The 26340-nt window shown below is 37.7% G+C and overlaps 1 protein-coding gene across 14 annotated transcripts in view; it reads right to left on the bottom strand.

The window, feature by feature from the left end:
* Positions 1 to 26340, bottom strand: part of LDAH (lipid droplet associated hydrolase) — a 98172-nt gene that overhangs the window by 47935 nt on the left and 23897 nt on the right. For 11 of the 14 annotated variants that reach the window (XM_001501695.6, XM_070235859.1, XM_070235861.1 and 8 more), the window contains one exon: positions 17382 to 17551. In XM_001501695.6, coding sequence (XP_001501745.3) covers positions 17382 to 17551 — 170 coding nt within the window. Of the gene's footprint in view, positions 1 to 5664; positions 5778 to 17381; positions 17552 to 26340 lie in introns of all 14 variants that reach the window. The other 3 variants (XM_070235868.1, XM_070235870.1, XM_070235869.1) reach the window with 1 other exon arrangement.

The raw sequence follows: 26340 nt of genomic DNA, 5'->3' as shown, positions 1-26340 counted from the left end.
AAAAAAATATAAAAGAAGTTTTCAGTACCCAAAGATGCCAGTTTCCAGATTAAAAAGGATAAACAGTCCCAAAGAATATCAGTATAAAATATAATAATGGGGATAAAGTAAAGATTCTAAAATGGTTTAGAGAAAAAGACAGGTCACACAAAGAATCAAAAACTCAAAATGGTCTACTTCTCCATAGCAAAGCTGGAAGAACCTGAAGTTAGGCAACAGCTGGTGACGGTGAGATGGGGAGAGGGGATGGCAGACTAGCTGACTGCAGGGCAATCTTCCTGCCAGGAACAATTAGAAAAACTGGAAAATATTTTTTAAAAGTACCCTTGAAAGCTTCAAAGGCAGAGGGGATTTGAAAGGCAAAAATCCTGGAGAAAAAGGAAACAGAGAGAGGGGTGCTGAAATAGCTCTTCTTAGTTACTTTCTGGTTCATGAGCAGTACCTAAGAGGCCAAGAAGATGAACAGAGTTTCTGGAAATCTTGTGGGGCTCAAGGGTCAAAACTTGGGCCTTTGGTGCCCATTACAGAGAAGGTTCCCTAGGCTCTCAGTGGGAACGACTAGAGGGCTACCTCCTAGAAGTAGTGATGAACTGGGAATAGACCAGACCTCACAAAGACAGCTCTGATTCAGCCTAATTTCTGATGGCATTAAAGTGATCGGTGCTTACTAACTACTGGTCAAAAGCAAAAGTAAATTCTCCCTGGGGGAAGACAGAGCCTCATGCTGTCTTAACAATTTTTCACATATAATGTCAGGTATTCAATCAAAAAAATTCTTACCAAGCTGTGATGGTTAGTTTTATGTGTTAATTTGACTGAGCCATGGGGAGCTCAGATATTTGGTCAAACCTTATTCGGAGTGTGTCTAGAAGGGTATTTTGGATGAGATTAACATTAGAATTGGCTGACCAACTAAAACAGATGGTTCTCCCTAATATTAGTGGGCCTCATTCAATCAGGTGAAGGTCTGAATAGAACAGAAAGGCTGAATAAGAGAGAATTCCTTCTGCGGACTGCCTGTGAGCTGGGACATTGGTGTTTTCTGCCTTTGGACTCGAACTGAAACCTCAACTCTTCCTGAGTCTTGAGCCTGCCTGCTTTCAGACTAGAACTTACAGCATCGGCTCTCTTGGGTTTCTAGCCTGCCAACCACAGACATTGGGACTTGTCAGCTTCCATAATGGTGAGAGCCAAATCCTTACAGTAAATCTCTTTCTGTACACACACACATCCTATTGGCTCTGTTTCTCTAGAGAACTCTAATACACAAGAATACTGAGGGACAAGGCAATATGACCAAAAACAAATAAGGAAAAAGCAGAAAAGAAATGCAACTGCATGAGACTTAGATATTAGAACTATCCATTATAATCATTATTTATTTTAATTTCAAATGTCATCTCTGAATTTTTACTTTTTAAGAATAAATAATTGTACTTTAAAAAAAATGTTGATAGTACGAAGGAGAATAAAGTCTTTAAAATAACTGTGATTAATATGATCAAGAAATTAAATGACAAGATGGAGAGTTTTGGGAATTGGTAACTACGAAAATAATAAAATGGAAACTGAAATTGAGAATGCAATAGATGGGTTTCAAATGAGTTTATAAATAGCTGAAGTGAGGATTAGTGAACTGGAAAAGAGGTCAGGAGAAAATATCTAGACTGAAGCAGAGAGAGAAAAAGAGTTACTGTATGTAAATTATACCTCAATTAAAAAAAATAATAGCTAAAAAAATCTAATAGCACCAAATAAATAGGCAATGCCTATAATCCCAGGTGGAAATATATAAGAATTATGAGAAAAGTATTATGAAGGAAGGACAGTAAAAATGACTGGGAAGAATCAGGAAAGAGTTCACATAGGAGTTTGCATTTGAGATGGTTTTAAAGATGGACAGAAGGCATCTGTTAGGTGATGGTAGGAAAAAGCAGAAAGGAAGTAGACAAAAAGAAATACTAACAGGGGCTGGCCCCGTGGCCGAGTGGTTAAGTTCGCGCGCTCTGCTGCAGGCGGCCCAGTGTTTCGTTAGTTCGAATCCTGGGCGCGGACATGGCACTGCTCATCAGACCGCGCTGAGAGGCAGCATCCCACATGCCACAACTAGAAGAACCCACAACGAAGAATACACAACTATGTACCGGGGGGCTTTGGGGAGAAAAAGGAAAAAATAAAATCTTTAAAAAAAAAAAAAGAAATACTAACAGTCAGGGCCAGCTCTGGTGGCCTAGTGGTTAAGTTCAGTGCACTCCATTTGGTAGTCTGAGTTTGGTTCCTGGGCGTGGACCTACACCACTGGTCTGTCAGTGGCCATGCTGTCGTGGCAGCTCACATACAAAAAGAGGAGGATTGGTTGGGGCCAGCCCTGTGGCCAAGTGGTTAAAGTTCTGTGCACTTTGCTCCAGGGGCCTGGGTTCGGATCCAGGGCTCAGACCTGCTCCACTCATCAGCCATGCTGTGGAGGCATCCCACATAAGAAGTAGAGGAAGACTGGCACAGACTTTAGCTCAGGGCTAATTTTCCTCAAGCAAAAAAAAAAAAAAAAAGATGGGGACTGGCAACAGATGTTAGCTCAGGGTGAATCTGCCTCCCCTGGCCAAAAAAAGAGGAAGATTGGCAACGGATGTTAGCTGTTAGCTCAGGGTGAACCTTTCTCAGCAAAAAAAAAAAAAAAAAAGAAATACTAAGAGTCAGAAAGGAGCACGAGGTATGCACAGGGCAGGTGCAGGTGCAGGGACCATGACTGAGGGAGACAAGTTGAGGCCATCTCCCTCGGATGACCCTGGGAGAGCTCCCCTGGCACCCAGATAAGCAGAATCTGTCCTTCAGTTTTTATGAAATCTCTTCTGAATCAGTGTCAATCACATTCACATAATATTCCTGAAGCCCTCAGACCTTTTCTTCTCTGTAATAGGGCACAAGAAGCTCCTCAGCACTTTCCCGAGGGTAGTAGCTTATGAAAGAGGAAAAGGTTGAATCTCTACGACTCAACTTGGCTGATTACAGAAGCTCCCACACTATACCGATGAGGAGATAAAATAATTTGTTGAAATGAAGTTTTCTGGACTGTCTACAGACTTCATTCAGGTGTGCTCCCTCTGGTCTCTGTACAGCTGCTACTGGGAAATGATTTACTGCCTGGTTTCCTAGGGATAGGGTGCCAGAAATGATGCTGGCTTCAGTCTTTATCCACTCATCAATATACCTCCCTGATACCTGACAATCTGGCTTCTTCCCAACCAAATACAATTAGCCTGAACTGGCTTGGAATGAGAGATCCCAAACAACCACATTTTACTTTTGTGAAATATCTTTCATTTAGTGCCTCCTAGGCTTTTTCCACTTCAGAGAATTTTTTGTGGCCTATGTTTCATATTGCTCACAGATTTTCCATATGGGCAAGAAGGGAGGGTAAAGCAGTCTCATGCACACTGGGTGACCATATTAGAGAGCCTTTTCCTTCCTTAAAGATCACATTCATATTTCTTCTCTCTGCAAACAGATAGACCTAAAAAGAATCTTCTGGCTGGAATAAATAATAGCCACAAAAAAAATTTCACAGAATTTTGTTCATCTGTTTCCACTCTCTTCCATGTTATTCTTTCTCGGACTGCTATGCTCCATCCCCTGAGGTTCTATGGATTTGTTCCTCTGGGAACACTCAGGTCACTGGCATAACAAGGTCTAAATGTAGCAAGGTACAAGCTATATTTTTCAGACCTGTACCCATCCAATCGCACGGACATTCACACAGACAACACCTCTGCCTTAGCATGGGCCACTCACTCATACCCCAGAGCCTCTTAAAGTCCTAGTCACTATGAACCTCGTGGTTCAACGATATTTGAATATGCCTGTATTTTTTTGAAAAAGGTCTCTTGCACCTTAGCAGTGGGATGAATGATGATGCTAATCCCAATTTGTGATTTTGTTTTCACATTTGAATAGCAACCATGAGGCAGGCCATTAAAAGGCATACCTATCAACAACCCCAAGTAATTTGCAGGGGGCAGGGTTAATAAAAAATCGCAAGGAAGGCCAAAAGCCTAGCTAATTGAGTAGAGTAGGAAGAGTAGGTAAGAAAAGGTAAGAGGCTAGGATGGCTGCTACTGCCAAAGAGGCTGCTACCGACTTAGTGCCACTGCTGGTCTCAGGGCTGGGTTTACCTGCAGAGAAACCATGAAGATGACATTACGCTTTTACTTTCCCCTTGTATTTCTTACCTATTGCTGTGTAACAAATTACCAAAAACGTTCCCTCTCCTGAACCAACTTTCTGTTACGAAGTCATACAACCAAATTGCTTTTTAAAAAAAGACAGAAAATGCAAATCATTAAATGATTATAATAGTGAAGAAATATATGCCATTAAAGGAAATTTTGAAAACAAAAAATAGATAGAAAAGTAAATCAGCCCAAAACTCACCACTCAAACACAACCACTATATTCATTTTGGTAATTTGATTTTTAAGCTTTCAAGCTTTTTAATGAATGTTTTCTTTTGATATAGTTGTACTCTTATATTCTCTACATATTTTAACATCCTTCTTAATATTCTATAATTAACTTTTATGTATTACAATGTCTTTTGCATATTCCATACTCTACTTAACCTTTCTTTTGGAGTTGGACATTAGGATGTTTCCAATTTTTTGTTATAACAAATAATATTTTTGCACAGTTCTTTTCTCTTTGACATTTTCTTAATATAGATTCCAAAGGAAAGAATTAGTACCATCAGACAGTATGGACACGTTGTACAGGAATTAACTTTTTCTGATAACACCTGATCATGGTAAAAAAACAGAAACAATGTAGAGTCTCCACCTCCAAGAGACCCTTACCTCTAACCGGTGGAGATCACCACTATAAGCCACCTAGCCTTTACCTGTTCAGACTCTCTAAAAATGTGTACAGAAATATACACACACAACACTGAACCTTTTCTTTTAAATACTGCAATAGTAGCAGCTCATCTTGTAACTGTTAAGGTACACTCACCAAACATCATTAAGTACTACTATACTGAATAAACAGACATTATTCAGTACCACCATATACTAATTTGTTAAGCACCATGTTACACATTGTGCTAGGTACACATTTTTTGACAGATTTTATTAGCTAGCTCTTCTTCAGTGAATTATCTGTTCATGCCCTTTGCACTTTTCTGAGAAGTTGCTGTTCTTTTTACTGATTTCTACAAATTCTTTGTAATCATAAGTTAACCTTTTAGCCTAGGGGCAAGAATATGGACTTTGGAGTCAAACATATGTGGTTTCAAATCCTAGCACAGTCCCTTACTAGCTGTCTAACCCTGAGAAAGTTACTTTTGTCCTTGCTAAGTCTCAGTTTCCTCATGTATAAAATGAAAATAATAATAGCCTCCTCAAAGAGTTGTTGAAAGAATTAAATAAGAGCCATAAATTATAATTATAGTAATATAATTCATAATTATAGTAAAATAGTTAATAATAATTTAATCTTTAATTGCTCAAAATATCTACAACAGAATTAGGTATTTGAAATAAAATTTTTTTTTTTTGAGGAAGATTAGCCCTAAGCTAAGTACTGCCAGTCCTCTTCTTTTTTGCCGAGGAAGCCAGGCCCTGAGCTAACATCCATGCCCATCTTCCTCTACTTTATATGTGGGATGCCTACCACAGCATGGCGTGCCAACGGTGCCATGTCCGCACCAGGGATCCAAACTGGCGAACCCCGGCCACGGAGAAGCGGAATGTGCGAACTTAACCACTGCACCACCGGGCCAGCCCCTGAAATAAATTTTTACATTGTAATAAATAAAAGTGAAAAAACAGCTCAAATTTTCATTTTTTTCTATTAAATAAAAACAAAATTGCGAAGGCGTGCTGTGTTATCCCCTCTGATCTAAGGATGGAAACTCAAGGGACTAGTTAATTCATTTTAAAATCACCTATATAATATCATAAACTCTTACACCAAGTTTCTCTATAACAAATTATAATCAGATCTATCCATATCTTTCTTCAAACAATTTCACATTCTGTTGTAAGAAGCTACTTGCTGCACATTAAAAGCAATTTGTGGCACATTTAATATGTCTTTCTGGATACTATAGCAATCTTCAAAGGCACAATCTTCAAAGTTACTTTTTTAACTTTTTTTCCCTACCTTTCTGATTTTTACAAATATACAGTATTATAATTAGAAAGGAAAACCTTTAATTTAAAGTAAGATCTTGCAAACCAACTATAAAGACATTTTGGGGATAAAGAAAATCTGCTATGGACTATATTAGATGATATCAAAGAACTACTATTAACATTGTTAGGTGCGATAACGACATGGCAGTTATACAAGAAAAGGTCCTTTTTAAAAGACGCACAGTGAAGTATTTAAGGGTGAAATATCATGAGGGCTACAATTTACCTGAAAGTAGTTAAGAAAAAAATGAGGTAAAGATAACAAAATATTAGTAGCTATATTAAACTGGATAATTCATTCTGCAATTATTTTTACTTTTCCATTTGAAATTTTCCATAATACAAATTTTAAATGAACAGTTAAAAAGGTGTCACTTTTTCCTCTCCACCTGTATTAGTTTAGATAGCTGTATTCATGCGTCACTGTGATAGGCTGCGCCTGAATACACCCCAGCTGCTTTAAACTCCGCCCCCAGGATACCCCTAAGTCTCCATCCTCTCAAGAAGCTGGGCACCATGATTGGCTAAAGGCCCACACACAACTGACTGGTGACTTCTGTCACCAGGAGAATATTCTCAAAATCTGTTACAATGCCACATACACAACTACTTTAGCACCTAAAGACAGTAATATAGACATTGGAGTTTGCTGGAATGCAGAGGGCTGCTGCAAAACATAAGATTGAGAACTTCACACAAAAGAGCAGGGCTTAAATCAGCTTCCACTGACAGACCTCTGCTACTTTGCCCCTTAAATCTTGGAACTAAGACTTCAAAGAAATGAAAAAGAAATATATAGTCCCATCCCAGGTTTGACCCAGATAACTCAAGGAAGAGGGAAAATACATCAGGTAGTGCTGTTTCCCCGAACAAGCTGGATATCAGCACCTTTACTAAAGGCAGGAGGGGTCACTGTGCTTGTGGATAAAGTCATAGGTGGAAAGAACAAGACAACATGAAACACAGAAAAGAAGATCTTTCTTTTAGGGAACCTGATTAGTAGTCTTCCTGCTTCCAAAGGATGATATAAGAAGACAGAGATGACACGTTACAGAAAGACCAGGGACAGATTTACCTGTCTATAGCATCTCAATACATTCCATGTTCCAAGCCTTTAGAAAGCTTAAGTTGGTGGTTCTCAAACTGGAATCACCAGCAGCACTTGCAAAAGCACTGAATGAGTGGGTCTCAGCCCTAAAGTTTTGGATTTAGCAGATCTGGGTGGGGCCAAATAATTGGCATTTCCAACAAGATCCCAGGTGATGTTGATGCTGCTTTGAGAACTACAGGCTTAGGTATTTGAATGAGTGTCTTGTGTCATCCATTCTACTCACAGCGACTCTTGGGCCAGGAAGAGGTGGTGATAAAATGGGTTTAGGCAGTAAGTGTAAGGTTTTCTCTGGCTGGTACCCACTTCACTTTATTTGCCCTACCTGTCCCTTTAAACGCATCTCACTAATTAACTCCCAATATACTGGATCTTTGAAAGGATAGGGGGAATTTTCCATGTCTGACAGTATAGTACAGACATACAAATAAAATGGCTTAATATTTAAATCCAAAAAGAGTTCAGAAATTCTCAGATGAAATGCATTAGACAAAGTACTAAGTATTAACATGCATGAAGAATGTTCTATTATAAACCCTTGTTTTCACTTTCTTGCAGCTTTCCAAAAAATCAGCCCTTTGTGGTGAAATTTTCCATGCTTGGTTTCAGCCCAAAGGTGATTTTTTTTTGCAAAGTTTGAGAAAAATATATTAAGTAGTTTTTGAGTTATGAAAAGATGAAAAAAGCCCACACAATTTTTCCACTTTGAAAGCAATTTTAGGATTTTTTTTTTTTTTAAATATGCAGATATCTACAAAATGGCTGAAGTTGAAAAGTTGAAACTTTCCATGGGTCTAGTCTTCAGCAAGGTAGTCTCCTAGGGAATTCCGAAAAGATAATGTGTGCACAAACATAAACAGATAAATATATATTTAAATAAATGCATAAGTAATTGGAAAAACAGTATTTTATCAATACAAACTTTCTTCAGAGCAGGGGATTTACTGTTTTCTGAAATGGAGAGTCTTTCACAAACCAGAGTAGTCAGTTGTTGAGTGCCTAACCTCTGTGGTTTTCACACACCGGAGTTCACTAATGGGTCACATGGATACAACTGTGGACCTACTGTGCACAGTGTTTGCAGAATCCTCCAGTTCCCTTCACATTCTAATCTCTCATTCTGCCCCCAGCTCAATTCTAGGATTCTGAGTCACCGTCTTCTGAGTTCAGTTTCTGCTCTGGGCCCATGCCTCAACACCAACTCCCTTTATGCTCTCTGCTCCAGAACACCCACACATGTTCTCATTTCTCCCAGTTCTCTCCGAACTTCCCTGCACCCAAAGCATTCACCTGCTTCCCACCAAAACTCTCAAGTATATTTGAAGAACTCAGGTATTATAGAAACAACAGTATAAATTTTACATTTCAGTCAAATAGGTTTTGGTGTCTTACTCTAACTGTCTGTAATCATAACCTTCCTAACTACTTCACCTGGAAAGCAGATAACGGGAAAGGTAGAAAAAGTTAGAAAACAGACTACAGAGTCCTGGTTCTGCTACTGACTAGCTAACTGACATATAGGTTAGATACATAACTCCTTAGAACTTCAGTCTCTTTATCTGTAAAATGGGAAAAATTAGGAAGTTAAATGACCGTGTTATATGTGAACATGTTTTATAAATCTCAAATAAATGTTGGGTATAACTGTTAGTAATGACAATGCATCAATTTTAAAAACTGGTTCAGGTTTCTAGACACAAATGAAGAACCAGGTAGAAGTCACAGAAACACTTTTACAAGGACACAGTCAAAGATTAAGAAAAATTCAATGTCCCTAGTTTTCAAGTGTACAGGCTTAAAAGACAAATAGAAGAAAATCTGCTCCAAGAAATGTTCTTCTCTCTCTTTCAACACCTCTCTCTGCACAGGCTATTCCCCTCGGCATATGTTAAATTCTCTCCCACATACAGGAAAAACATGTTCTTTTGACCAGCTTCTTCCTCAAGTTATCATCAAATTCCTTCTGCCATTATTTCACTAAAATGTTCTCTTTGAGGTCATCAATGACCTTCCAGTTACTAATACCAGAAGCTTTAAGATCTCCTTCTCTTCAACCTTTGTTACACTCAACTCTGTTACCTTGTTTCATTTACCTACTGCTACATAACATACCATTCCCAAACTTATGGTTTAAAACCACAATGATTATTCTTTCTGATTCTCTGGGGTCAGGAATTCAAACAGGCTTAGCTGGACTTGTGCTTATATGGCATTGGCTGGGGTCACTCACTTGGCTGTATCTGGTGCCTCATGAGTCATCCTATGTGGCCAGCTTGGGCTTTCTCACAGCATGGTGGTCTCAGGTAGTTGGACTTCTAGTACGGCAGCTAGCTTCCAAGAGGGAGGAAGTGGAAGCTCCCAGTGCCCTGTAAAGCCTGGGCTTGGAAGTACCAGAATATTACTTCCACTGTATTCTTACTAGTGAAACCAAGTCACATGCTCAGCCCACATTCAAAGAGGAAGGGAAAGAGACTTCACTTCTTGAGAGAGGAATGGCAAAGAATCTGTGACCATCTTTAATACACCATTTATGTCTTTCTTGACATTCTCCTTTCTCTTGTCTTAGCTTCTGTAGTATACTCTAGTGTAAGTTAATGGCTTTCAATTTTTTTTTACCTTGACCCACAGTAAGAAATGCATTCTACATTGTAATCTAGGATATCAGTGCACACTCATAAAAAGCTAAACAAAAGTTTCACAATACATATCTTTATTACAATACAATACATTCTAATATTTTCTATTCTATTTTACTCTATTTTAGTATATAGTTTTTTATAAATGTTTGTTATTGTTCACAAACGTAGGTTCCCTTCTCTGAAAAGGATTATATTTCACAGCCTCACTGATGGCAGACTTGGTCATGTGACTTGCTCTGTCCAATGCAGTGTGAGGAGTGACAAACATCACTTCCAGGCTAAGGTTTTAAAATGCACTGTGTGGTCCACTACTTCCTTTCTATCCTCTGCCACGAGACTGGAATATTCCAGATAGAACCTACCCCATCAATCTAGACTCTGGAGTTAAGAGTGCATGAAGAGAACTACACGGGGGCAGCCTACCCTCAAAAGACTTGCATCATGAGCAATAAACAAATCTTTGTTGTCAAATGCCACTGATACTGTGTTACTGTAGCATAGTCTACCTCATCTTGAGCGAGCCCCTGGTTGCAACCCACTGAGGCGATTTCAGGATTCACTAACGGACTGCAGCCAATAGTCTGGAAAATTATTATACCTTTGTCTCTTCCTCCTCTTCATTACCTGTTTCAACAAATGAAGTCATTCCCCTAATGTACATCCATGACCTGTTTCTTTTCTCCCTTAACAACATTCCCGGGCAAATCCCATATACTGTCTTCATTATTTCTCATCTGGACTAGTAGACTTGCTTATTTCTTGGTTGTTTGCTTTTTATTCTACACATTCTCCCCATTTCATTCTCTTTTTCATTGAGAGATTCATTTACCTGTTGCATGATTATTATCGTCACAGATCCCTCAGTGGCTCCTCGCTGTTCAGAGTCCAAACCCTCTAGTTCAAACTCTCTTGTCCCTCCTCTTCTATCAGCCTAGGTTCTCATATCCCACTGCTCCCTTTATGCACACTATGCTGCACACAATCAGACTACCCACTGCTCTCTTCATGTGCTCAGTGATAAAAACCATTTCTCTTGTTTTTCATACTATTCCCACTGCTTAGAATTCATGGCAAGCCCCCACCACCAAAACATCAAATTCTCTACTTCTAAACCATTCTAAATACTGACTCTTCCTTTCCCTCTTCAAATGCCAGCTCTTCCATGAAGGTTTTCCCCATCCTCCCAATTAGAAGCCACCTCTCCAAAACATTTAGAGCCTTACGGTCCTGCCTGATTTTGCCTTCTTATCACTTGATCTAGGGACAGGACTCTGACAACAGTTACTCTGACAGATGAATTATTGCCTATTATTCCTCCTCCCTCTAGATTACCTGGAATGTTGCACACAACTTAGTGATGTTATATGAATGTTTCTCATAAAAATGTCTAACTTTGACTACAGACATGAAGGTTCATCAGAATAATGTTAAGTGCACCACAAACTGTCTCAATAATCTCATTGTTTGCAGAATATTTGAATTTATTTTTTTCCCTAATGTAGATGAGATGTACTCCTGAATCAACATCATGATCTAACACGCTATTCTCTTTCAGTAAGATTTTTCAAGATTCTCGGCTGTACTTGCAGTGTGTTTTGAGTCTCTCAAATTTTGAGTATCTGAAACACCACTGGAGATCCCAAAAGAAACAAAAGAAAAAAGGCTCTGAGCAATAACAAATCCGTGTCCTTAATTTTGTCAGTTTTACTTATCTATCTTCATTTAAGACCTGTTCATTCTTACTTGAGACAAAATTCTAATACGGTTATGTGTTTTCTCTACTCACAGGAAATTAGTAACAACAAATTTTAAGTAGGGAAAAGAAGAGGCACCTAACACTGAATGAGGAGATAGAAAAACTATAAAATAAATTGACAAGAGAATGTTTTTAAAAAAGCACTGTCATCTAAGAAATTTCAGGACAAAGGCAAAATCCCTTTGATGGTAGTAGAATAACACTATCAAAATGATGTCCTTGAGTCACTAATTCCTCCATAATCAATATTAATTCTTGAAGAAGGCAGATAAATAAATAATATATTTTAGACAAATTTTTATCCAATTGGATAAAACAGTCTGGTGCTTAAAGGAGTGAGTTTAATCTGGAAATTTCATTTAGAGAGAAGATATTTTTGCCAACCACACAGGCAAAGGATGCTCTATGTTATTGTGCATTTTCCTCAAAGAAAGCCAAATAATATAAAAATTAAGTTTTGAAAGATCTGATACCCCTGGAAGGGGAGGAAGTGTTATCATTAAATACTATATAAATTCTTAGAGGGAAATAAAATTTAAATTACTTGAAGTTCATCTCATGACTCAGTGCAGAGTCTGGTTAAGAATCACAGGCTTTCAACTTCCAAACTTAAACTTTATGCAAACAATTTATTGGGAAAATCAGATGGTACATTTTTAACGTACAGAGAATTGATGTTGAGAGAAAGAAGATTCTAGATAGTGAGGATAAGACTGCTACTTTTTTGTTCCCATGTCGTCCCCTCAGCCCAAATTGCTTGAACAGTATTCATGGGGTCTCCTATTCCTTGAGCTGCAATGTAATGAGTTGCATGAAGCTAGCGTGTACACTCCAGAACATACCACACTATCTGTAGGCTCTGCTGTCACCCAAAGGTTGAAAGAGCCATCAAATGAGCCATCAAATATCTTCTTAGACTCTCCTTATCCCCACAGCTAATATAACCGTACCCCATTCCTGGTTTCACACAGAACAGAGGCTGAATCCTGGCAAGGCACTTTTCTCTCAGTTCCCACCTATAAAATGAAAGATGGGACTAGATTTTCTTAAAGCCCACCTCAGCTCTAAGATCCTATGAATCTAAAATTGTGTTTATTATTATAAGTCACAATAGCTACTATTTAACAGTCTTCCAATTATTGATTTTCTCAGCTTCTTTTTGAGTTTTTTACTCCGGACATTACTGTCAAAATATATGAAGAATTTCTATAATGCTAGGTTCCAAATTCGCTTAAAAAAAATTTCAATACCATATTTTTAAAAGAGCCGATTTTTTTTAGTATATTAAAATATAGGTCAGATACTATGTTTAAAATATGCAGTAAGTCTCTTAAAATGATGTTAAGACCAAAGTTTCCTATAATTAGTTACAAAAATATTGTAAAGAACTGAACCAAAATAAAACCAAATAAACCAGCTACTAAACTACACATATGTCCTCAAAATCTTATGGGAGTCAAATATTCCAGTAAAAATAACAGAAGAGATGGAAACACAAGTTTCTTATTATTGCACTTCATATGTTATAAAACATAACAGCTAACTTATTTTTGGCAAAATGATTAGGGACTGCAACACTCTGGCTTACACAAACTTACTTGATTGTCAAATGCATCTTAAATGGAGCGTGTCATGCTACCTTCAGGCACGCAGGCACTGTGCTGTCTTAGAGCAGCCTAGAGACACTGAAATTTCAACACTTCAGCAGGGGTCACACCGCCAATATTAACCGGGCCAGGTGTTTAAAGACATGTAGGAGGACTTCAACAATGCAGTTAATTGAAACCAGATAAAGCTTTTGAATAATAAAAAAAATCATACAGATGTTCACCCTCCTTCCTGGGTGACCTTTATGCACAATTTATTGCATGCATTATTTTCTAGAATATACCTTTTTTAAGAAAACACAGTTTCGCATGTTTCTCTGAAAACTCTATAATCATAGTATGAGTTATGTCTCCACAAACAGACTAGGTTAAGCTCCTGTTTCACCTTCCTTTTCCCTTTTCCTATTCGTGCAAGGGCAAGAACATCTGAAAGTAGACCAATAATTAGAAAGTTATAAAGCTGAAGAAGCTATAAGAAGCTACATTTACCTTAAGATGCATTGGACTTCTTTCCCAACAGACATTGTGAATGCAAGCCAAAAAAGAGAGATGGGTTCAAAACAAAAGTGTTGAACAACTGTTTTCAAATATTCACAAGATAATCTGTATATTACATGCAGAACAGATGTGGAACAAACAAACAAAATCAAAAGGACAGATCTGTGATTAAGTTAATAAACTGTGAAGGATTCAGAAATGAGTATTTTCTTCCCTATATTTATAGAAAAGTGTATTCGTCAGAGTTGTCCAGAGAAACAGGACCAACAGCACATATATATGGATATATATAAAAAGAGACTTAATGTAGGAATTGGCTCATGTGACTATGGAGGCTGAGAAGTCCCACAATAAGCTGTCTGCAGGCTGAGAACCAGGAAAGACAGTGGTGTAATTCAGTCCAAGTTCGAAAGCCTGAGAACCAGGGGAGCCGATGGTATAACTCCCAGTCAGAGGCTGACGGCCTGAGAACTGCGGGTGCCGCTGGTGTAAGTCTCGAAGTCTGGAGGCCTGAGAATCCAGAGCTCCAATGTCCAAAGGCAGGAGAAGATGGAGGTCAGGTCAAGAAGAAAGAGAGAAAGAATTCGCCCTTCCTCCAAGTTTTTGTTCTATTTGGGCCCTTACCGGATTGGATGATGCTGCCTGTATTGGTGAGGGCAGATCTTTACTCATTCTGCTAATCTCTTCCAGAAACATTCTTCTAGACACACCCAGAAATAATGTTTTACCAGCTATCTGGGTATCCCTTAGCTCCGTCAAGCTGACGCATAAGATGAACCATCACAAATAGTAATGCTATTATTATTTCAAATATGCACGTACTCTCTTTGAAACGTTTTTTAAAAATTTTAAAACATCTAGAACAACTAATAACCACAAATTGTACTTCATATCAGTTTGCTACATTTATTTGACATGACCAAATCACTTCCTACACTGGGAAATAAACTCAGTATTTTAATTTATATGTATCTATATATTTACATGCTTGATTGTACATTACACAAGTGAAATCCTAACTGTAGTAGTGGTGGGGTAGGCAGCTTCTGACATGGCCCCTAGTGATCCCACCTTCTAATATTCATCTTCCAGTGTAATCCATTCCTCTTGAGTGGGGGCTGGACCTGGTGATTTGCTCCTAACCAATAGAATACTATAAAAGTAATGGGATATCATTTCTGTAATTAGGTTACAGCCCGTGACTTCCATCTTGCCAGCAGACTCTTTCTCTGGCTCTTCTCCCACACTTGCTCTGATGAGGTAAGTTAGAAAGACCCACGTGTTAAAGAATTGAGGGTAGCCTCCACTCAGCTGCCAGTGATGAACCAGGGCCCTCAGTCCAACAACCCTTGAGGAACTGAGTCCTGCCAAGAACCATGTGAGTGAGCTTGGAAGCAGATCCTTCTCAATTCAAATCTTCAGAAGAGAGTGAAGTCCTGGAAGACACCTTGATTACAGTCTTATGAGAGACCCTGAAGCAGAGGACTCAGCTAAGTTGTGGCCAGATGCCAGACCCACAGAAACAGTGAGAGAATAAATGTGTATCATTTTATGCTGTTAAGTTTTGCAGCAATTTGTTACACAGCTGTAGGTAACTAATACAGTTGTTAACCTAATGACTGAGCCAATGATTCCACTGTCATTTCCATCATCATAATAATAGCTAATACCTGTAGGGAACTTTCAAGTTTTAGGTACCATTCTTAATTCTTTATATAATGCCTCACAAAACTCCTTTGAACATTTAAATCCTTAAAATATTGCAGAACATTTTATTATCCTCATTTTACAGATGAGGAAACAAAGGCACAGAGAGATTCAATAACTTGTCCAAGGTCACACAAACAAAATATGACAGCAAATATTTGAACCTAGTTGTCTTGGCTCTAGAGCCAGCACTCGCAGCAACTGTGCAAACAGAACCACTAAGTGGCAGGGCTGAACACTGTAGAGATGGTAACCTCATAACAGAGTGCTAGAGAGGAGATTGAGAACACACAGAGGGATTAGAAGCCATGCAAAATGCTAAAAACAAAAATGAAGTCTGCTTTCTGACCAAGACACCTTATCTAGGGAGGAAAGAAACAGAGTAGAAGCAATAATATAGTGAATGGAGTGCTATCTTGAATTTATTGAATTTACATTTAGAAATAAAAAATACATTTTCTCATACCCAATAAGAGAAAATTAACAACCTCCATTTGGTATTAAAAACCACACCCAGGGAGGCTACAGTCATACTTTTCCTAAGGGCAATTATGAGCATGAAGTAAGTGTGTCAGGGGGCTGGCCCAGTGGCGAAGTGGTTAAGTTTGCAGGTTCCACTTCTCGGCGGCCTGGGGTTCGCCAGTTCGGATCCCGGGTGCGGACATGGAAGGAAGATGGGCATGGATGTTAGCTCACGGCCAGGCTTCCTCAGCAAAAAGAGGAGGACTGGCAGTAGTTAGCTCAGGGCTAATCTTCTTCAAAAAAAAAAAAAAAAAGAAGAAGAAGTAAGTGTGTCAAGATGGCAGGAAAAGGAACAAATTTCTAGTAAGCTCCAAAGCTCCACTGGAGATATTTTATCACGTGGGGTGAGAAAAGTCAAAATCCTAAGACAGAGAGATTCCACAAAGAAATCACTCCATATCTTGCATCCAGATTCAGGTTAAATAGCACTCCTTCATGCTCCCACACACCCTGTGCTTACATAAGATAGCAGTTAGCACACCTATGGGTTAGTCTGTCTCCTCCATTAGACTTCAGACTCTCTTACCTCAAAGACTGTCTTATTCACTGGGACATCCTCAAAATACAGCACAAGGCCCGACACACAGCAGTGTTTAATATATGTTTGTTGAATGAAGTAATAATTTTTGTTGAAGAAATAATTTGTGACCCGTCCATTCAATGGGTCATTTCAATGGTATATGTTAGTGAAAGTACAAGTTTCTGTTTTGTTTTGAAGTTTCTTGTAGTTCACAATCTTTTCTGGGCACTTTAAATAGGGCGTTGTGTTTCCAGTGTCTTGTTTAATATCTGGAACATAGTGGCACCCAATAAGTATTTATGAATGAACGAATGAATGACTGTCTCAAAAAAGCCTCCAAGCTATAGAACAGATAGGGATCCAGACTTAAGACTAATAAAGATTTGGTATTCCATAAGGACAGCTGCTTGCCTGTCAATGATGATGATGATAAATTTTTTCCCTTTGAAAGGAGGCATGAACATTTGCAAAATACTCTTTCAATAAAGACAGATTCTTGTCTTGGTCTTGGCTGGTGACTGCTCTTAAATATTCATTTATAAAAGACAACTTATACATAACTTAAGAATTCCAAATAACCCTAGATTAAAAGGCATTCATTTGGAAAGTTCCTACCTCCTTCAGCATTATTTTTTGAAATGTTATGGAAATTGCATGAACATACACTCACATAGGGCCACAGGGATATGGAGGGAAGGACAAAGAAAGCCACCAAAGATCCCTCTCTCTGTTCTGTTTATCAATTATACAAGAAACAGAAGAGAAAAGGAAAGCCGAGGAGGACGTGTGCAAGTGCATAACAAAGCCCCTGGAGTCACCTCCTGAGGCATACTTACTGGGAGCTCAGGGGCAAGCTTCAAAATCTGAAGGGAAATATAGCAGCCTATTGAATGGCCGATGAGCACAAGTTTCATCTCCTTTGGTACATGAGTTCTCAGGAAAGCTAGCTTGTGTTCTACTTGACCACAGAGTCCGTAGATGTCCTCAACTTCTTGAGCATTTGGATCTAAAAGCAAAAATATGAGTTTTTCACATTTTCACATTTTTATTCCATAAGTGAAAGTAATAAATTCACTGGGAAAAATATGTTTAAAAAATAACTAATAATAGTAGTAGTTATCATTTATTTAAAGCCTACACGTGCTAGCTACAGTGTTAGACACTTTGTTTAAATTTTATCAACCAATCCTCACCACAACCCTGGAAAGGAAGTATTATTATCTTCATTTTATAGATGAAAATACCAAAGCTCACAGACACTAGGTGGTAGATGACAGTCACATACCTATTAAGTATGAGAGGTGAGATTCCAACCCAGGTCTGTCTGTCCTCAAAATCCATGAACTTTCAACTATTCCATGAACTCCTGTTAGCTTAGGCCAATGGTTCTCAAACTTGAGCATGCATCAGAATCCTCTGGAGGGCTTGTTAAAACACTAATTGCTGGGCTCCACCACCAAAATCCCTGATTCAGTAGGTCTGGGTTGGGGCCTGAGAATTTGCATTTGTAAGCTTTGAGAAGATGCGGCTGGTCCCAGGACCACACTTTGAGAACAACTGGTTAGGCTGATTTATATTATTAATAGACAACTAAGAAAATTCATGACGCTGCTTCATTATTTTAGATAGTTTTTGTTTGTCTGAAGAACTCATATTAAAAGACTTAAGTAGCAATGTTGTCAACTGTGCCTTTTAACCAGCACAGTCCTGACCTGAAATATCCTTTCTTTCACAAATGAACTGTTTTCTAGATTCTTCAAGAGCTAATTAAAACTTTATTTAGCTAATCTTCAAGAAAAATGAAGCACTTTGCACTTAACCAGTATTCCACTCTGATTATAGCACTTTATCAAGCTTGTATAAGTGTCTGTTTATTTCCTCTCGTAGGCCATGAGCTCCTTGAAGGCCAGGTCCATCTTTTCATCTCTGTGTCCTCTTTAACACAGTAAATTTTATTGTTGAGTGAAAATATGAACTGACTAGATGCTCTCTGAGGATGCTGCCTGCTCTAATATTCTATAAATATAGAAAACTTCAACAGATTTTCCCTATGAACATATACACAGCCCCAATGACAGGGTATAATATTTCAAAATATCACAACATAGTCAACTACTTCCTAAAATTTGAATCATTGGAATACCAAATTTCTTGCCTTCATGACTCCTGCAAGGTACTAATGCAAAGTATATTTTTAATCACAAGGTACCCAGAATTCATTATGAAGGACTGCTCTTCCGTGTTATCAGCACATGCTGTTTTTATTTCCTTTGGTGCTCAGCTCTTCTTGCGAGTCTAGCTAACTCCTCCTCATCTTTCAGACTTTCAACAAGTGTTATCTCTTCTGAGGAGTCTTTTCATGATTCAGTAGGTGAGGAGTAAAGTCCCTTTCCTTTCAGTTTCCACAACATTCCCCTTTTATCTCACCACACTACTCCTAATTTATTCCTACTTTACATTTCATGCTCGCTTATCTCTGTTCCCCGATGCCTGGCATACAGTTATTGAAGAGCTTTTCATTGAATCAACGAAGCTTAGTTCCCTATTGCTGTGGTGGTACTGATCTCCCAGTTAAGACATGTTCTGCCCTAATCTTCGTCCCAGGTCAGCCTAGAATTCATTCTCCAAATCCAAATGTTTATTAAATATTATATTTAAGTTTGAGTAGTTTACATACTCCTCTACCCTTAGTGTATCTTCTCTCACCACTTCACCCAGAAGTGATCATACTGTTCTCTGATACCCCAAAACAAACACCTATAATAGTGCAAACCAAATTCTTTATTTTTCAAAATATACAACATTTGAAAATGTCAAAGTCTTCCTTTCATTGGGACAGTATGATGTAGTACAAAGATCACGGGCATTGGAGACAAGATACATCTGGGTCTAAACCCCAGCTGAGCACCTTACTAACTGGGTGACTTGGGCAAATCCTTTAACCTGGCTTCAGTCTCTTCATATTTATAACAGAAATAACAATTCTAGCCTCCTAGGAATGTTGTTTGCATAACACTTTTAAAGCATATAGCACAAAATGTCCGGCATAAACAGTTTGAGAAATTAACGTTATGATTGCTATCATTTTAATTCCTGTCATTGAAGTTCTCCCTCAAATACATACCAAGAACACTTACATGGTTAGAGCAAAGGGAAAGAAAATGAGCTAAATCCAATAAACATTTTAAAACTTCACTGACACCAGAAATAACGTCCTAAAACATATTTCATATGAACTTCAATGAACATGATAATTCAAATGATTATGCAAATGAATATTTCAGAGAGAAATCTGGCTTTACTTTTGGGAACTGTTCAGTAGATTTCCAAGATAAACACACTACTTGCTAGTGTTTGCTGAAGTAACGAGATTAATGGGCAAAGTACTTTCTATAAATAAATAATCAATGATAGAAAATTTAAATGTGCTATCTGGACATTATTTTACTAGCAAAAACTAAAGTTTGAAAGATTATCTATATACTTGATTACATATTTTCATGCCTATTATTATTTTAACATACTCTGAAAAAATGCTAGGAATCATTAACTTACCCTCCATAAAATGCAGTAAAAAATTACACTCAATTATATCAAAATCAGATGGTAATATGGAAATTATGTATACCATTCTTTCTATAGGGAAAATGTACTCCAAATTACAATCAACTAACACACTTGGAACATAATCTGTTTCTAAATTAAGAATTGTCTGAATTGCTGGATGATAATCCAATTCACCATATCTTTATCAATATACGGTCCTGAATACGATACTGACAATTCCCTTTAGAACCTGACCCTATCTCTTAGGCTCATTTCTATGGAATTCACTTTACAGCTCATTTATCAATTCTGAAGTTTATTTCAAAAGGTACGTATATAATCTGTTCCTAACTAGTTCATAGAGGAATTAAGTAATATTGGTACTTCACATTTACTTTTCATTTAGTTGTTCAAGTGGATTGATCCAGTTATTAAAATTTTGTCAATTTTGGATCAAAATATTATGCTTCAGGACATAGGTAAATCCGATAACTATTATTTTCTTTCATTTCACATGAACGAAATTGACTACTCTGACAGAAAACAGTGACTACTTGGCCCATCGTAATATTGAAAATACAAATATAAATACACTATACTCCCCTGGTCTTCAAGGAGTTCACAGTCTAACAAGAGGAGACAGAAATAGATAAAAACACAGTTATAAACACTGAAGCATTCCCATGAGGAAAGAATAGTTTCATCAGATCACAATAGAAATCTCTTTGGATTCATAAAAAGTACAGTGCCTTTCTCCAAGTAACCCAAGATAAATTCGCAGAAAATATTCTTTACTACGTGCATAATACTATAAATGTATAACTTTTCATATTTGAATGCAATCACAATGGTCTAAATTTAACAATACATACACATATATGTATGTCTAGCTACACATTGAATATAAATGCCTAAGTTTTACTATATATTGTCACACAAGCAGTACTTACAAGTCATCTATGACCACAACAGAACTAATAAGACTGGAGATCAGTGCTACCTGAGCCTTTTGCTAGAACTGAGTCTGTAGACAGTAACTCTCTTAATCTCACACCAGAATTTTCTCAACTAGTAAACTCTTCCATCCTGCCCCTATAATTACTCCAAAGTTATACTTTAATAATAACTAATTAAATGACTTATATGTAGAGATTAAAGGGCTAAAAATAGCACTTCATATTTTAAAGAATGCTTTGAGCAAGATGAATATAGGTAAAATTTTAAAAACACAAAACAATATCATAAACTATCCATTATTATATATATATAACCAAAAGTACAAAAAGAGACATGAAATTTACTCTAAATTCATGACAGTAGAACTGGAGATACAATATCAAAAAATGGAACTTTTCCTGTATTATTTTATTCACAAAAAATATTGAAGCAATTATGGCAGTGTGAACTATCAACAGAATAGTGATTAACAGAATCTTGGACTGTTAAACAATTATTTGTACTTTTCTATATTTTTAAAAAATTTCTCAAAATAAAAGAAAAATTTTAACTAACAATGCTTTGACATCCTGTTCCTAGCTATCTTACATCAATTTTATAGGGAAAACCACCATTCACTTCTTCACTACTCCCACAAGAATACAAAAGCCCCAATTATCTAAGTTCATGTTAAACATCAGTGAGCAGTGGATGAGAACTGTCCCAAATTCTTTATGTTTACTTAATTCACCAATCCAAAGTCACCTTCCTTAAGTCACCTTCCTTTCATGACTGTCCCCTGAGTTTACTAAGCTGATAGGAAGTACACTCTCATAGCGTAGGCCTCAACTTTCCCCGCTTCTTAAGTATTTTGTAAGTTCCCTGTATCTAAACGTTGGTGCGACTCTTGTTAACCATCAAGGTATGCAACACAGTGAGGGCATGGTAGGTAGGCACTCTAATTAAAACTGCTATCTCACTTAAAAAACAAACAAAAAACTTCATAAACCCCATACATGTCTTATAAAATATTTTTTAATTATTATTCTCCAAACAGATGGTGAAAACTAAGGTCATCAAATTATGCTTTCTACTTGACCAAAACCAATGATCTGCTAAGGATTTCAACGGGGAAAATAGGGGATATGAGAGGGAGAGAGAGAGAGGAAGAGACTGATTGACTGACTCAGAAAGGAGAACATAACGCAAAGACTTAGCAAATAACAAAAGCAAGAGGGATGAAAGTGTGTGGTGTAATTTTGGACACAGCAACGAGTCCTTTGGCTATCTATGGTTATAAGGAGAGGTGGAACAAATAAGGTTAGAAAGGAAGGTTACAACTCGATCAAACAGGACACTGAATATCACCAAGAAGTCTGGACTCCACTGTGTGAGCCGTGAGAAGATATCTAAGGATCTCAAAGGGATGAGCAACAATCAGGCTGTGTTAAAGCATGTTGACCTCAAGGCTATTCTCCCTAATCCTGCAGTGCCTCTTACTTCTGTGGTCCCCAAGACCAACAATTCGCTTGATTCCTAACTTCTATTCTTGCTCTGTCCTTTGGTTATCTGATTCTTCCCACCTACTTAGAGACTGACACGTTATTTCTAGTTACTGTGGACCCCGAGACTTGACTGACTCATTGTCTCTGCCTTCGGCTCATCTAGTCATTCCATTTCACCTCTACATTCCTCTGCCAATCACAGTCCTGGCAAGAGAGAAAACTCTACTGGTTTTTCTCTCTTTCTTTCAGTTTTGGGTACTGGAATGGGAGTGGTTTACTATTTCTTTGGATAAGCATGACCCAAATCTATCATTAATTGAAAGACTGTGTAACTTTTTTAGATAATGTTTTATCAGCTGAAACTAAACCACTATGATTTCCAGCTTTTATGTTATACTTTTTGAACAAATGATTTAAAATAGTTGATAATGAATCTGCCATCAAGTAAGCTGACTCTATAGTAAATCAAAGCCAGAGTTTATACTTCTAATTCCTCAAATTTTCTTTTCACACTTTTTTTTCTTGAATCACCCCCTTCTGACATTGGTGAACATCTGTTCTCCCAATTATACTCAATTTATGATTGTGATAATGTGGTGCAACTAGAATATTATTTCCAACTGTTCATAATTTTAACATGTGCTAATACGAAGCAAAACATACTTTCAACATTTGATGTGTGGTTATAGCTTATGTCTTTTCTCCCAACGATTACATATTTTTCACACCATATTTTGCGTGTCAGAAAACCTGTACTTTAGAACAATAATCTTGGATGACGAATAAAATATCTGTCCTGCCTATCCAAAGAAATCAACTATAGCATGCATTTGCAAACATGACCTCCAATGTGTAAAAGAGCTGAAAGCAGGACTGTTTCGGGTTGACTGGGGGTGCTGGGAGACCCACAGCCCTGCTTGCCCTTCTCAGAACATTCAGCTTACTAAGAACACAGATGGAAAGTGAGTAAGGTAAAAGGCAGCATTTCTATTTCTTCGTCTACCTCTGCAGCCCCACACATAATAACCCAGTAGGTCGTCAATAAATCCTTGATGATGATGAGTTGCCCTTTCATCTCCTCTAGAAACCACAGCTTCCTTTGGCCCTGTGGTGGCCCTGTGGGCTAATGCCTCTAGATGGCACTGTTCTCATTAGGTAGCAAAGGACCCAGGCTCTAATTACTAAGTGATTAACTCAATAGTACACAAGCAGCCTAAGCAATAAGCATACTCAAAATAAAGTTACAAATAATAAGTGTCAATTTAAAATAAGAATTAAAGACATTTCCCAAAAATTGAGACACACAACAGATACTTTCTACTGGTTTTCCTCCTGAGTGTTTACTGGTAAAGATCTATGGCAGCGCTTTTGAAAATGTCACCCTCAGGAGTGCCATGTACCGTCCAGTAATAAATCTTGTTCCTCAAAGTTGCCTGAGGGTTTCTTGCTGAAGTGCATCCTGCAATCATAAGAACCACAAGAGCCGGCCCAGCCATAAATAGGGGCTCTGTTGGGGGAAATGTCTGTGGAGCTCGCGACCAGTGATGTGTGCCCAGGTGAGTGCTGCAGGCATTCCTAACTGAGGGAACTACTATCAAGAGGCTCAGGATCAAGGGAACAGTTACCTTTCTTTGTTGTTGTTATGGTGAAAACATAAGATTCACTCTCTTAGCAAATTTCAATTATACAATACAGTATTAACTATAATCGCCATCCTGTACATTAGATACCCAGAATTCACTCATCTTACAACTGATAGTTTGTACCCTTTGACCAACAACTTGCCATTTTCCCCACCCCTCAGCTCCTGGCAACCACAGTTCTTGTTCTGTGGTTCTATGAGTTTGACTTTTTTAGATTCCACATATAAGTGAGATCATGCAGCATAAATGTCTTTCTGTGTCTGGCTTATTTCACTTAGCATAACATCCTCCAGGCTCATCCATGTTGTTGCAAATGGCGGGATTTCCTTCTTTTTTATGGCTGAATAATATTCCACCGTATATACATACCACATTTTTCTCTATCCATTCATCCATTGATGGACACAAGTTGTTTCCATTTCTTGGAATTATCCATAAGTTGTGAATAATGCTGTAACAATCGAGATACTGATTTCACTTCCTTTGAATATCCACCCAGAAGTGGGATTGCAGCTCAATTTTTAATTTGTTGAGGAATTTCCCTACTGTTTTCCATAACGGCTGTACCAATTTACATTCTCACCAACAGTGTGCAAGGGTTTCCTCTTCTCTACACTCTCGTCAACATTTGTTATCTCTTATCTTTTTGATAATAGCCATCCCACCAGGTGTGAGGTGAATCTCATTGTGGTTTTGATTTGCATTAATTAGTGATGTTGAGCATCTTTCCATATACCTGTCTGTCATTTGCATGTCTTCTATGGAAATATTTGCCCATTTTTTAATCCGGCCATTAGGTTTCTTTTGCAATTGAGAGGTATGAGCTCTTTATATATTTTGGAAATTACCCCCTTACACAGATATATGAACTGCAAATATTTTTTTCTCATTCCACAGAGTGCCTTTTCATATTGTTGATTGTTTCCTTTGCTGTGCAGAAGATTTTTAGCTTTACACAGTCCCACTTGTTTATTTTTGCTTTTATTACTTGTGCTTTTGGTGTCATATCCAAAAAATCACTGCCCAGACCCATATCAAGGAGGTTTTCCCTATGTTTTCTTCTAGGAGTTATATGGTTTCAGGTCTTAAATTTAAGTATTTAATCCATTTTGAGTTAATTTTTTTGTGTATGAAGTCAGATAAGGGTCCAATTTCATTCTTTTGCATGTGGATAACCAGTTTTCTCAAAACCATTTACTGAAGATAAAATCCTTTCCCCATTGTATATTCCTGGTACCTTTGTCAAAGATTAGTTGATCCTATGCATGGGTTCATTTCTGGGCTATCTATCTTGCTCCACTGGTCTGTTTTTATGCCAGTACCATAATGTTTTGATTAGCAGCTTTGTAATATAGTTTGAAATCAGGAAGTGTGATGCCTTCAGCTTTGTTCTCCTTTCTCAAGGTTATTTTGGCTATTTGGTGTCTTTTGTGGTTCCATATGAATTTGGGAATTTTTTTTCTATTTCTGTGAAAAATGCCACTGGAATTTTGGTAGGAATTTATATTGGAATTGCACTCAATCTGTAGAACTATAATTCTAAATATAATTATAATAAGGATTGCATGAATCTGTAGATCTATAATTATCAATAGAAGATAATTAGGGAAGTAACAAGGGTAGAGTAGGTGGAGGTGGTAGTAGAAGAAATCTGAGCAACTGAAGTGCTGAAACAAAGTCTGGATGATCTTGCTTACCAAGGGCCTGAGCACTAATGGTGGAAACTGTTTTAGCAGAGAGGAATACAGAGTTTGCCGAGACAAGGGTAATCTTACATGTGATGCCTTAAAAAGAAAGATACAGGAAGTCCAGATAATGGTATTACCTAATAATACACAACGTGAGTGCAACAGATTTATTTTAAGCACAGGTGAATTTTTCCCTAAGCGCTGGCAAAGAGACAAGTTCACTGCAGGTACTCAAAAAGGATTAAATTGAGTAAATGGAGTTAGGAAAAAAGGAGGCTTAAACTCCATTCTCAAGAGGTGGCATCTGATGTCGAAGTCAATTTAAAATTAACACAGGACTCTAGAACCAAAACTAACATTTCAGGAAGCTGATCTATACTACCATATGTGAGAATTAAGAGGAGAGGTCAAGAGCCAGAGAGTTGAGATGTTCACAGTGAGACAACACAGGAAGAGTCTGAGCCATGGCTTCAGGAG

Source organism: Equus caballus, chromosome 15 (assembly GCF_041296265.1).
Source record: "Equus caballus isolate H_3958 breed thoroughbred chromosome 15, TB-T2T, whole genome shotgun sequence".
NCBI lineage: Eukaryota > Metazoa > Chordata > Mammalia > Perissodactyla > Equidae > Equus > Equus caballus.
The sequence above is the reverse complement of the archived record's forward strand: the minus strand, read 5'-3'. Positions and strand labels throughout refer to the sequence as shown.